Source organism: Ascaphus truei, chromosome 12 (genome assembly GCF_040206685.1).
Source record: "Ascaphus truei isolate aAscTru1 chromosome 12, aAscTru1.hap1, whole genome shotgun sequence".
Taxonomy (NCBI): domain Eukaryota; kingdom Metazoa; phylum Chordata; class Amphibia; order Anura; family Ascaphidae; genus Ascaphus; species Ascaphus truei.
Window position 1 is genome coordinate 38,131,881 of NC_134494.1, and position 12,927 is coordinate 38,144,807.

General features: G+C 41.7%; 1 protein-coding gene across 1 annotated transcript in view; it reads right to left on the reverse strand.

Moving 5' to 3' along the window:
• Nucleotides 1-350: 350 nt before the first annotated feature.
• Nucleotides 351-12,927, reverse strand: part of LOC142464140 (solute carrier family 13 member 1-like) — a 31,172-nt gene continuing 18,595 nt past the window's right edge. The window contains exons 10-16 of the mRNA XM_075567360.1: nt 12,658-12,756; nt 11,394-11,495; nt 9,597-9,697; nt 8,036-8,163; nt 6,270-6,431; nt 3,212-3,349; nt 351-1,483 (exon numbers count right to left, since the gene is read on the reverse strand). Coding sequence (XP_075423475.1) covers nt 1,340-1,483; nt 3,212-3,349; nt 6,270-6,431; nt 8,036-8,163; nt 9,597-9,697; nt 11,394-11,495; nt 12,658-12,756 — 874 coding nt within the window. The 3' untranslated portion in view covers nt 351-1,339. The remainder of the gene's footprint in view (nt 1,484-3,211; nt 3,350-6,269; nt 6,432-8,035; nt 8,164-9,596; nt 9,698-11,393; nt 11,496-12,657; nt 12,757-12,927) is intronic.

The following is a 12,927-nucleotide window of genomic DNA, read 5'->3' on the forward strand; positions in this document are numbered from 1 at the left end:
TATCATCTATTTATTTTTTGATTATATATATATATATATATATATATATATATATATATATATATATATATATATATATATATATATATATTAAACTTTGGATTTTCCCCTCCCCTTTTTTCTGGGGTTCCCCTAATTTGACGAAAGGTTGGTTAAGAATTACTACAAGGCCAAATATAATGTATTAGGAGAGTAGTTTGCAGTCTCTCTATTTGATACCTTCTGATGAGACATCCATGGTCTTCAAAGCTCACATATAATATCCATATATAAAATTCATGTTTGTTCAACGGCATAAAAAAAATAAAAAAATAACCCGTTATGAATAATGTTAGAAGAATAGGACAATGTTAGGATTATAATAAAAATACAATCATTGCATTTCTTTTATTCAAAATGAATACTAAATGCTAGGAGCTGCTCTCTCTCTCTCCATGGTAATAAGATACATATTTTACAGTACCTCCCCCACCCCCCCAAAAAAACCATGAGCCTTGTGTGCAATTTACCTGTGATAATGCAATTATTATGTCCTCCTACAGTGCAAACAAAGCATTGCCCAGCACATGCCAAAAGAACATAAAATGGATATGGTTTCTGACTGCTTGTCACAGGTAACTATCAATTCCAGTTCTACAGAGAATAAAGCGCTTCTAATTAGGATAACAGCATCAAATGTATCATGCTGGTGCTCTCTGGGTAATTCCAGGTACTCTGAAGCATCCATTCAAGTTAAAGGGTTTTTTCACAATCGGCCACTTCCGAGTACATTGAAGTTACCCCCAAAGAGGAGTATTGTTACTCCCAGTAATTCAGTTGGTTGCCTGGTACAACACGGTGTTAACCTGTTCCCTGCCGAAGGGGACTGAAAAATACACAGCTGCCGGTGAGACCTGCACTGCACAACTGCGTGGGGCCAAGGAGCAGACAGCAGGTTAAAGAACAAAAGATATAGATTTCTTTTCTCGAACATGTTCTATAGCACTAAAGCTACGTCAGGAACTAAGGGTAACCCTTTCAGCGATCGATTGCTTCGCCTCTGCTACAAAAAGGAGTTAACCGCTTCACTGCCAGAGACCTGCAAACGCACTGCTTCACCAAGCATCACAGGCCGTTCCGGCACCAGAGGGGTTAACGGACTAGTCTCCGTTAATATTTCATAAATATACTGGCAATGCAAATGTGCGACATAAAAACCGATCCATGTGCTGCACGGTTTCCCCCCCCACACAGGTCCGGTGAGCTGAAATATTCCTTTGTGAAACTCATTCTGTCTGCAAGCAAACAGCTCGGAACGACCCGATCCTTCTCCGTAAGAGGCGCGGCCGGAAAGTGTCCCTTACGGTGCCGCTACGGATGATACGTTTTTATGCGACGCCCAGGCCGGGAAGCTGTCCAGATCAAACATGGGTATTCCCCACGTATAAAGTCCAAACCACAGAGCCATCATACTGATCAGGTTTGTCCCCAGGCCTGCTTTTATCTGCAATTATAGAGGGGGGGGGGGGGGGAAGCAACATAAATAACCAAAAGCAACATATAGAACAATTTTGTGTCTCAGGTCTACTCAGTGCTGGAAATGTAGCGATACTTTGTCTCACTCCAAAAAAAGCCAAACATTTACGTGTAGATTTTTGAGCGGTTTAATAAGGTTTCAACACTATGCTGTGAAAATAGTTCAACGTTCTAGTGGCTGTATTGGTCCCCTGCAGAAAAGCTTTTATCGGATCAACGTTTGAGTTCGTCCTAGATGAAATTATAGCGTACAGAGCTTTCAAACCGCTATAGTTTACGGACAGTATACTTGATGAACCCTGGAAGGTTTTCAAAGCTTTGTAAACTATAATTTAACTTCATATAAGTCTATGAAGAACGGTCTGCTAATAAGTATCCCAAGCTCCATCTAATCTGCAGTGAAAATAGTTAGGGGAACGTTTTATCTCAAAGCAAAACATGTTAACACCAATGTGAACAAACAATAGTGATGTATCGAGTATGTTCCATGTGCATGTAGCAAGTCTTGCCACACACCGACACGTTTTACGATCATTAATCTCTCAGAAGTCTGACAATCCTACAGGTAAATGGACAACCGCTTTTGCTTTTTGCTCGTAAAGTCATTATGATACCAACGTTACACAAACAGATACATGTTGAAAACATTAAGCCTTTCTATGGATGAGATTATACTGTGTGCTTGAGCGCGTGCGCGCGCCTGACGCTCACGCGATCTCTGCACATACTGTTTCAGGCGATGGGGGGGTGGAGGCGTGGCTTTGACGTTGCGAAGCTGGTTCGCCGTGATTGGCTGAACCGCTCACATGACACCGCCGTCGCTTGAAAAGACACATTGGGGGTTATGCACAAAGCAGTGATGTGTTTAAGTCAGATAAGTTCCTTTATTTCTCAATATTGCGTGCAGCGCGATTCACAAAGCAGTGATAACACTGCAGTATTGCGCTTAAAAGGCTTTTTATCATCAAAACACAGCTTTGCTAAAAAAAATTGCGCCATAAAGCATTTATCTCACTTAAAAACACTTATCACTGCTTTGTGTATAACCCCCATTGTCTTTTTAAAACGCTCTGTCATGAGTGTGCACTAGGTGCAGCCTCTAAGGCAGCGGTGCGCAAAGTGGGGGGCGCGAGATTACCGGCGGGGGGCGCGGGGTTTACAGAGGCCCCGCGCACTTCCCGAAGGCACTTAAATTAAGTGCCGGGGGAGCTGCAGGGCCTCGGTAAACCTACTTACCTTGATTCAGCCGGCATCTGGAGACGTGTCGCCATGGCAACGCGGCGTCAAATGATGTCCAGACGCCGCAAATCGAGGTGAGGAGGGAGAGGTTCGTGCGGAGAGGAGGACACCCGGCAGGGGGGCGCAGGGAAAAAAGTTTGCGCCCCCCTGCTCTAAGGGATCCTGCAATTTGTATTTGGCGTGTGCGTGCTCACAAGCGCCATCGCACACAGTATAAGCTCAGCCTTAAGGAGCCGGTAGTGATAAGAATATGTTTGTTTTTCACAGACCACACAAGTAAAACTTTCCCTTTAAAGCCTCTGGGAAACGGGGCTGTCCCTGTGAAGAAGTGACACGGCGGGTTTGTCAGAGTAAGTAGTGGTACCGAGTGTTGATAAATAAAGGTGGCATTGCCTAACGAAGCTTGTAACAGGCGAGATGTGGGTCGTTCAATGCGCGCGGGCCGCACGCTACCTACCATGTCTGGGACAGTGAGGTGTCCGTATGAAAACACGATGGCATTCGGAGGGTTTGCAACCGGCAGAAGAAAAGCACAGGAGGCACTTATTGTCGCTGGGATGATGACAAGAAGCGGGTTCACTCCTATTCCTTCAGCCTGTCATCAGAAGCAAAAGGTACCGAGTCACTTAAACTTCATTAACAAATGTCAACACCTTTACTCTAATGGTTGGAGAAACCATGATATCAATAGAAAGAAAATCCATGAATATAGGTAATACACATACACACAGATAGGAAGGAAGCAGGCCCACCCACCTTTCCTTGGCAAAGGCTCCATAGAGAGCTGAGAAGTTAATATGTTCAGTTAAATTATTTTTTTCTTTACTACAAGACCTGGTGAGCCTGCTTCTTCCCTATCTGTGCTTATTTTTGTTGCAGTATGCACCCAGGCAGTTATTCACACACACACACACACACACACACACACACACACACACACACACACACACACACACACACACACACAATTTAATATAGAATATATACTATACATACAAATTCTATAAATACAAGCAGATAACGCTGTAGCATATGATAGAACGGAAATAGCCATGGTATTGTTAAAGGTCCCATCAACAAACAACACCGAGCTGGTTACTGTCAGACTAGGAATGGTATGCTCTGTTGTGGAATGTTCAGGTGGCCGCCATAACATATGACAGTAAGATTAATCCAGGTTGGCCGAGTGCCAGAATGGCTGGTCATCTTCATTACATCATCAACTGCTCAGAACAGTGATGATACAATATAAAGGGTGGAGTGACAGGTGGGAATTGTATAATAAGTATGGGAGATTGTCACTGACGGTAGGGGGTAGCTTTGGATGTTTTGAACAAAGGTTAAGCCCGCCATTACCCCTACCTGTCAATAATACATTTGTGTATATATATATATATATATATATATATATATATATATATGTATATATATATATATATATATATATATATATATATATATATGTATATGTATATGTATGATATGATATATATAGATGACTACACACAGAGATTTCTCTCCCACGTATGGTTGCTTTTTTTAATCCTGTAAATGCATTTCCTTTGGGCTGCAGTTTTTTAATAAATGTACTCTTTTGTTTAAACAGTTACGTGCTATGGAGCTTGCGTATCTGTTTGTTTTTTGTTCTTAGATTCGTAGTGGTTGGCTATACCACTTTTATCTGAAGCTACAAAGATGCTCCCTGGATCATCAATTGGGACCTTTATCTCTCTGGATTTTTCAAGTGGAACATTTATTTTGGACTTTGTTTTTTCACTATCACTTTATGGTTTTATGGTTTGAAATTATATGTAATTAAAAGTGTGTTGACTTTTATTAGGATTTTTATTGATTCATATAATTTATTATCATTATTCTATATATATATTGTCACTATTATCCACCTGAGCGCTACTTAATTTTGTGTTGGGCTTTGATAGAGATATATATATATATATATATATATATATATATAAAAATAAATAAATAAATATATATATATATATATATATATATATATATATATATATATATATATATATATATATATATATATATATATATATATATATATATATATATATATAGCAACTGTAAATATTACTGTATGCTCATTTGCATGTCTTAGACAGGTCTGCAACCCTGTCTTTCCCCATTATCACCCAGCATACAGCGCTTCCACTGCAGCAAGGGATTCTGGGAAATGACATGCAAATGAGCACTCAGTGCCACCTTTTGTCTCAAGCTCGTATTACACAAGCAAATCCTCAAGCCAATGCATGCTGTTTTAAACACAGCTTTTAGACAGAGGCTGGGATGAGATGCAAAGCCATTAAACCCACTCACAGACATGTTTCAACCTTGATGGGTATCATCAATGTGAGGTTGGTTGTAATGGCTAAAATGGTTTTGAGACTATAGACTAGGTAATCTGGGAAATGACATGCAAATGAGCACTCAGTGCCACCTTTTGTCTCAAACTCGTATTACACAAGCAAATCCTCAATCCATGTCATTTCCCAGAATCCCTTGCTGCAGTGGAAGCGCTGTATGCTGGGCGATAATGGGGAAAGACAGGGTTGCAGACCTGTCTAAGACATGCAAATGAGCATACAGTAATATTTTCAGTTGCTTTATGCTTTACTGTGGAGAGATTTTGTCACTTTTTTTACCCACCATAACCTTAATAAATAAATATATATATATATATATATATATATATATATATATATATATATATATATATATATATATATATATATATATATATATATATATATATATATATATATATTTCCAGCACATCAGGGAACAGGGGTTAAGTTTGTGTTCAGGATGAAATGTTCCAAGTTTCATGCAACTTTTTTCATGTAACAGAACCTATGTTGCATTTAACCCACCAATCAGGGGGCCACGTAACATTGGAGGCGCCTGCCTGCCATTGACCTTCCGTATGTGTATCCATGATGTCACCATGGGGTATAAAAGGGGGGGGGGGTTGGGGAGTGGTCCCTGTTAGTTCCAGATTCAGGCATGAGTTCCTTAGGTTACTGAGTTCCTGAGTTCCTGTTAAAGGTTCTGATAGCAGTTCCCGTTAGACACTGCACGGGAGCAGAATGGGGAACACTTCCTAATGGTGGTCCCCGCACCTAGGTGTGTAGGGTGTTCCCAGTTACCCCCGTTGGGGGTGTGTGTGTGTTTTATGTGTTGGACAAGTTGTGGATACCATTTTCCAATAAATGAATTTTTATTAACTCTGTAGTTCTGTCTGGTGATTTGATCCCTGCTGTGTTCGTCCTGGTCTCCCGTGACCGTCACCACATTAAGTAATATCCTCCACCTCCAGGCGAGCCAGACCTCAAACACTCCCAGGTGCTTGGTTACTAGTGGGTGCGCTTTGTTATGATCTAGGAAAGTTTGGACTACAATATAAACAACTGCAGCACTCCTCAGAGGGCATTTGAGTACAGATAACCAACCTGTTACCAAATGTGATGGCGACAGTATACACTTACCAGCGAAGAGAGAATGGGTTGGAATATTGTGATGGTAGCTGGGTTGCTCGCTACTTCTGTTACAGTTGTTACCATTAAACAGACAATTAGTACAATGATCCACACTGGCAGGCTGCTTAGCGGTTCCATTTTATGTCCCACCCATGTAGAAAGTCCAGATACCTGCAACAGTAACAGTTTGTATTACATAGTAGTCTGACCAGATACATTGTTACAGACCCATATTAATGTCATTACTGCTGTATGCTAGCAAAACTACCATTTTTGGGCCCCTCTGCAAACAGTTTTTTAAGGCTCTCCACTGGCACTCTCTTCCCCCGTCTAATTCTCCCCCACCCCCTCCTTTCTAACCCTCTCCCCACGCCTCCTCTCTAACTCTCTCAATTGCTCCCCTCCTCTCTAACTCTCCCCCCTCCTCTCACACTCAATTCCCCCTCCTCACACTCGATCCTCCCGTTTCATTAAATTCCTCCCCCTATACCTTGCCTTGTGGGCTATGTGGGATGGGGGCAAGGCCGTGGGTCCCACGTCAATGGGAAGCTGGGTTCTCGTGGCCCAACTTCTGGTGCCGACCGGGACACTGGTACACCAGAAGGCCCGGAAGGGGGGGCGGGGGAGGGGAGATGTGGCATGAGAGCCTCACTGCAGAGGCCCTGGCAGCCCGACACAGAGGTTGAGTTCGACCTCTGGCCGCTCTCAACTTCCAGTGCCAGCCAGCAGGGCTACCCTTTGCTCTCGGGCCCCCGGCATGGCAGGGTTTTGCAGTAATGTAGTAACGCCTCTGGGGTACATTTATTAACCCCATTGAGCTTAAGTGACATTATGATGTGGAAATGTCATATATCAAACTTCAAAGGCTCACCGTTCTGCTAGACACCACATAGGTGCGTTTCCAACATCTGCAGAATAAACCCATGCGACCCTTTGCCAAAAGCTCACGTACAAGAATGTGAATAATTTTTATGTTGGTCCAAAATAAAGTAATACCATCTGCCAATAATCCAATTTCTTCATTGCTAATGTGATTACCACATGACTGACTTTGTAATCTGGACATCCCAATAAATGTGGTAAATCTATAAAGACATATAGGGCCTTAGCAAGCTCAAACCCCAAATCCACTACACTGTATATTATATTTTGTGTTATTTGGAGTGCTCCTGGGTTTGTGACAAAATGTATACAAGTGACAAAAAGGCCCCACTGCTGCAGCCAATAACAACTTATTTAGTACATTAATATGCATTTTATCTATATTCATTCTTCATAAATATGGGTCTCCTACTAAATAAATAAAAATGCCCTCCTACTGTTTCTGTACGTTCCTCCTACATACCAATTAGATTGTAAGCTCCTCGGAGCAGGGACTCCTCTTCCTAAATGTTACTTTTATGTCTGAAGCACTTATTCCCATGGCCTGTTATTTATATTATATTATTTGTTATTTATATGATTAGCACGTGTATTACTGCTGTGAAGCGCTATGTACATTAATGGCGCTATACAAATAAAGACATACAATACAATAGGTCATTTAGTTCAATACAACAAATATTTGAAGCCTGGTTAAATCTATAAAGACCGCTATCCAGGGCAAAGTTTCATTGACCCAGTATGATGATACAGGAAGTCAGTATGATCATACAGGAAGTCAGTATGATCATACAGGAAGTCAGTATGATCATACAGGAAGTCAGTATGATCATACAGGAAGTCAATCACAGGAAAAAGGGGATAAAAAACTGTGTAGATAAAAGATAACTTACTTGACATCCCTTGGCAAGAGCAAAGCCTCCTCCAACCAAGATGACAATATGCCACGGTATACATTCTTCAAATTCTTTCCATGTGATCATTGGTGTATATTCTGTAACTGGGTAAGCTCTGGACTTTTCTAAAAGTTTTAAAATCATATAAAAAAAAAAAAAAAAAAAGCACGTGAAACATGTTACCCGCACGTCACAAAACGTTAAGGGGCTCATTCACAAAGCAGTGATAAGTGGTTTTAAGTGCAATAAACGCCCTTACAGCGCGATACTGCATAATCTGCTAGTCACAAAGCAGTGATAACGGCGCAGTAGCGCGCTATAATGGCTTTTTATCAGCCATAAACAGTCAGTGAAAAAAAAGTCGTACGATAGGCCCAAAAATGGCAAAGCCGCAGTTTTTTTGCCAGTAACTGCTATTCACAAAGCAGTGATAACTTTATCGTACTATAAAAGATCGCCATCTCTTTTCACCAGCAAAAGTCTGGCGAAAAAAAGATGGAGACATTCATAAAAGCATTATTTTTTTCTGCACAGCATTAATAAAAGAGACCGGCAGGGGTCTCCGGGTGGGCCACGCGGGTGTCCACGGGTGGTTACTGCGGATGTCCGGGGGTCCTCGGGTGGTCCCCGCGGTGGTCTTTTAAATCTCCTGCGTCACGTGACCGGGGGATTTAAATCCTGTACTGGGATACCGACACCCCATAACGGGGCCTGTATCTCGGGAAGTAGGGGGTCCCCGAGGCTGAAACCAATGCGGTTCAGCTCAGGAGACCCCCTGCTCAAGTACACTATTATTAAAATCAATATTTTTAGTGCACGATCGCCTGTAAGAGCCGTGCATGGAGACGCAGCGTCTACATGCACAGCTCTTACAGGCTGCATTTTTTTCTATCAGCTATCGTGCTACAGAATTTATAGCGCGATAGCACTGATACAAAAAACAGGTCGCGCGATAGTGCATTTTTTAAATCAGATTTTAAAAAATGGCCATCACTTCCTGGTGAATCCCGCTTTCGACTTCATGTCTTATAGCATGATAAAAAAATGCAGTGTCGGACGCAAAAGCACTGATTTTATCACTGCTTTGTGACTAGGCCCCTGAGAATGACTTGTTTACTTCCCCATAATACATTCAATGAAAAAAGCTTGCTGCTATTAATAGTACTGTTACTTCCGTGTAAAACATATTTTTGAAGATACGGTATGGGTTTTTGTTTACTGTTTAATCCAAGAAGATTAGCTTTATTGTAATTCGTACAGCAACGCCAATATAAAAGGCATGTGTTGCTATTCTAGTCTTAAAAATACATTCAAGTAGATGAGAAATTACAGAATACTGTGCATTGCAATCTCGTCAGTGGGAAACCATGGTCTACTCTTATCCCGGATTTCAAATGTACCACATGATTTGGATTTACAAAAAATTCATTGCAAGTTCAGTCTTCAGAGGATTCTCATGCTGAGAAAGCATGCGATTGTTGGCTGTCAAATACTGGTCCAACCCCACCTTAGAACGCGCTCTATCCATGAGCTCAGAATACACTGCCCTGTAACGTACCCTTCCATCTACAGCAAAACCAGCGCGGCTTCCGTCCAGGAATAATAAATAATAAAAATCCAAAGAGGATGGCAGAGGTAGCATCAGATTTGTAACCTTTCCTGTTGATATATACAAAAAAAATTAAAAAAAATTAGATGAGTAGAAAGCGAAGTTAATGCTGTATGCTCACAAAAATGTATCTGGACTCTTCGTTGTGGAAAAGTAGAATTACTACAACAACGACTGACTCCAATGCTTTGTTTATTCTCGGTGTTAATAGTGTCATTATTTTATGATGGATAATTTTTGTATATTAGCTGCCGTAATATATCAAAATGATCTAAGTACAACCCATGAGTTTCACATTAAGTCATTCATTGCTTTGCCAACATCTGGCCAGACCTGAAATTCTAGTTCTTTAGGCTGAGCTTCAGATTGCAAATCCTGCCTCCCTAGAAGCCATTAGGTTTAAAGCCGGCATCAGGCATGCACAGAATAATTGCCAGGGATTTCTAAATAACATAATGGCCAGTTACTCAATTCCATCCCCCTTCTCTGCGGCAGTGGCCAAGAATTCATTGTTTCCTAGCACAATGGGTAATAATTGCGGCTTAGTGCTAGTGTGCTGGGTGTGCCGTCCCTAAGCAGGTTAAAAGTGAAGTATATTAATAATCAGGTATAATAACCACATGTGCAGAATATCTGGTTTGAACAGTTGGACACGCAGGTTTTATGCATACCTCTGTAGTAAGATAATTAGCCTTCCAGCATAGGAAAACGCAAGTTAACCAAATGGTGTGTGGGAATCGGACTACGGTATATTGTTTCCTTGTTAGAAATGCTTTTGGGCCACCGTCCATCAATGGGTGTGTGTGTGTGTGTGTGTGTGTGTGTGTGTGTGTGTGTGTGTGTGTGTGTGTGTGTGTGTGTGTGTGTGTGTATACTCTCCATGGTGGAGAAGGAAGCTAAAGCACATTGTTGTAAAATGCACAACGTTGTCACACAGTAATCATCTCAAAAAGATTATTTGACAGCAAACATTTGGTTACACAGCCTGAGAAATCAAAATGTAAAATTATAATATCAAAATTGTCCGTTACAATGTTTAAAAAAAAGAAAAAAAAAAGGCAGCTGTTTGTGCGAACGTTTGCGGCTGTTAAAGAAGCTTTTTTCAGATGAATAAAGTGCGACTTATGAGCATTTGCAATGGTGTTCTCTGTCGCTTCCTTCTCTATTGAAAAAGGTGACACTGTGTGCTCATTTGCATGTCATTACCCAGAATCCCTGGCTGCAGTGGAAGCATTGTATGCCAAGAGATAATGGTGAAAGGCAGGGTGGCAGACTTGTCATAGACGTGATTGTGCTCACACCGGGGGATTTTCTATTTGCGGCCCTCTATTGATGCTATACATGGAGAGACGGGGGCCGTGCATCTGCATGCTAAATAGCACAGAAAACGGTAAAGCTATTTGGTCAGACTGGAAAAGCACTTTTTAAAGCCGCGCAGTGAACATGTAGAGTGCAGCTCTTTTCCTGGAGTCCGTACACTGCACGGTGAAACAGTTAAACTGCTAATGTAACGGCTAATCTGAGACAGACCAAGGACCGAGGAGAAACAGCAATGGAAATGATGGGGTGCCAAGCAGGCGACATTCATCTAAAAGGAGCGGGGGGAAAAAAAATCAAAGAACAGACGCAGAAAACGGTCAATGTAAAAATGAAGGAAGGTGCATTCGTGTGGAACGTGAGCAGACGCGGCTTGTAAACTAAAGCAAAAAGGCCAACTTAAAATGTACCGAGCACATGTTAACTCACTGTCCAAACAGGGAATCCCAACCTGGGATAAATCCCGGGTCCCGGGTAAACCACGACAAGGCCATTAGAAAGAAGATTCCCAGTGTCACCGCCTCCTGGTAGCTGTCGTTGAAAAGAAAATGACACGTATTAGAACATATACAATTTCCGTTCCAGTTTGTGTCTTTTCTATTCCAGTTCCCCCCCCGAGTTTAATAAAGTGTTTTTTTAAATATGGGAGAGAGAGACTGTCGGAACCTTCCTGCTTTTGGACGCTTCTTGTGCAGTCTCTTGAACCCTCAACCTGTGAATTAGTTTGACCTGTGTATAATGTGTTACATGGCCATGTTTCTACTCTAATTCAAACCCAATACATGTGAAGTGGGACTAGTGATTAGTACAGGCAGAGCATTGCTATGCCTAAAACGCTATTTTTGTATAGAGTAACAGTAATGCCCCAAATGAAAATACCCTTCGTTTCACCATTGCCCCTTATTCACTCTAGATTGTAATATCTCAGGAGCAAGGCCCTCGTTCCCTTCTGTATCTGTCTGTGCTTGTTGGTCCTTCTGTTTACGTCATTTACATAACTGCGTACCGCACTGCGGAATATGCTGGCGCTTTACGAATAAACGATAATAATACGCTGTTGGTTGCAGTTTGTGGCAGTAGGGCTCTAGTCTAGAGTCAGCAGATGTAATTACTAGGGGCGCCAGGATGAGGCGCTCTGGGTAGAAACTTTAGAAGGTATTTAATCTGTGATAGTGTGGATGTTTTAATTAGATTGTAAGCTCTCTAGGCCGGGATTCCTTTTCATATTGTAGGCTTTTATGTTTGATGCAACAAATGTGTCATAACTCTCCATAGTATCCACACCGTGAAACGCTACAGTACAGGAATACAAATCTATACATGTGAAATACATTCTGACATTCTGTACGCGTTTCTAGTTCTGTTTGCTAGTTTTGATCAGAGAGCAGAATTTTACCAAATGTCGTAACAGCTGTCCGTGAATAGGGTTACTGGCTCTGCACTTCATTAACCCAGGCTGTGCTGAAAAGCTGTGTAATGCGGCAGGCTGTGTTAAAATGGACATGAAGCTAAAGGTGACACTGGGTGTTCATTTGCATGTCATTACCCAGAATCCCTGGCTGCAGTAGCAGCACTGTATGCTGAGATAATTGGGAAAGGCCGGGTTGCAGACCTGTCCGAGACGTGAATTTGCTCACAAGTGCTATTTTTATTTGCTGTACACCACATGTTTATGAGGTTATTGCAGACACACCTCAGAGGTCCCAGTTTGTCATATTCTTGTTTCAAAATCTTCCTGGAATCGTCATCATTTGGACACTTCGATTTCCTGCAGCACTGCATTTCCTTCCAACTGCAAATAGAAAATAGATTCATTTCAAACTGTTCAGTTAACTCCGTTGCTTCCGAGTGTTTATTTAACCGATCTGCGTTTTAATCGGGGCGGCAACGGGTCCTGAGAAATAAACGTTGAACTGAATCGGGGCGTCGGACAGAGCTGGTCGTGTTCCCCAAACATCCCGGA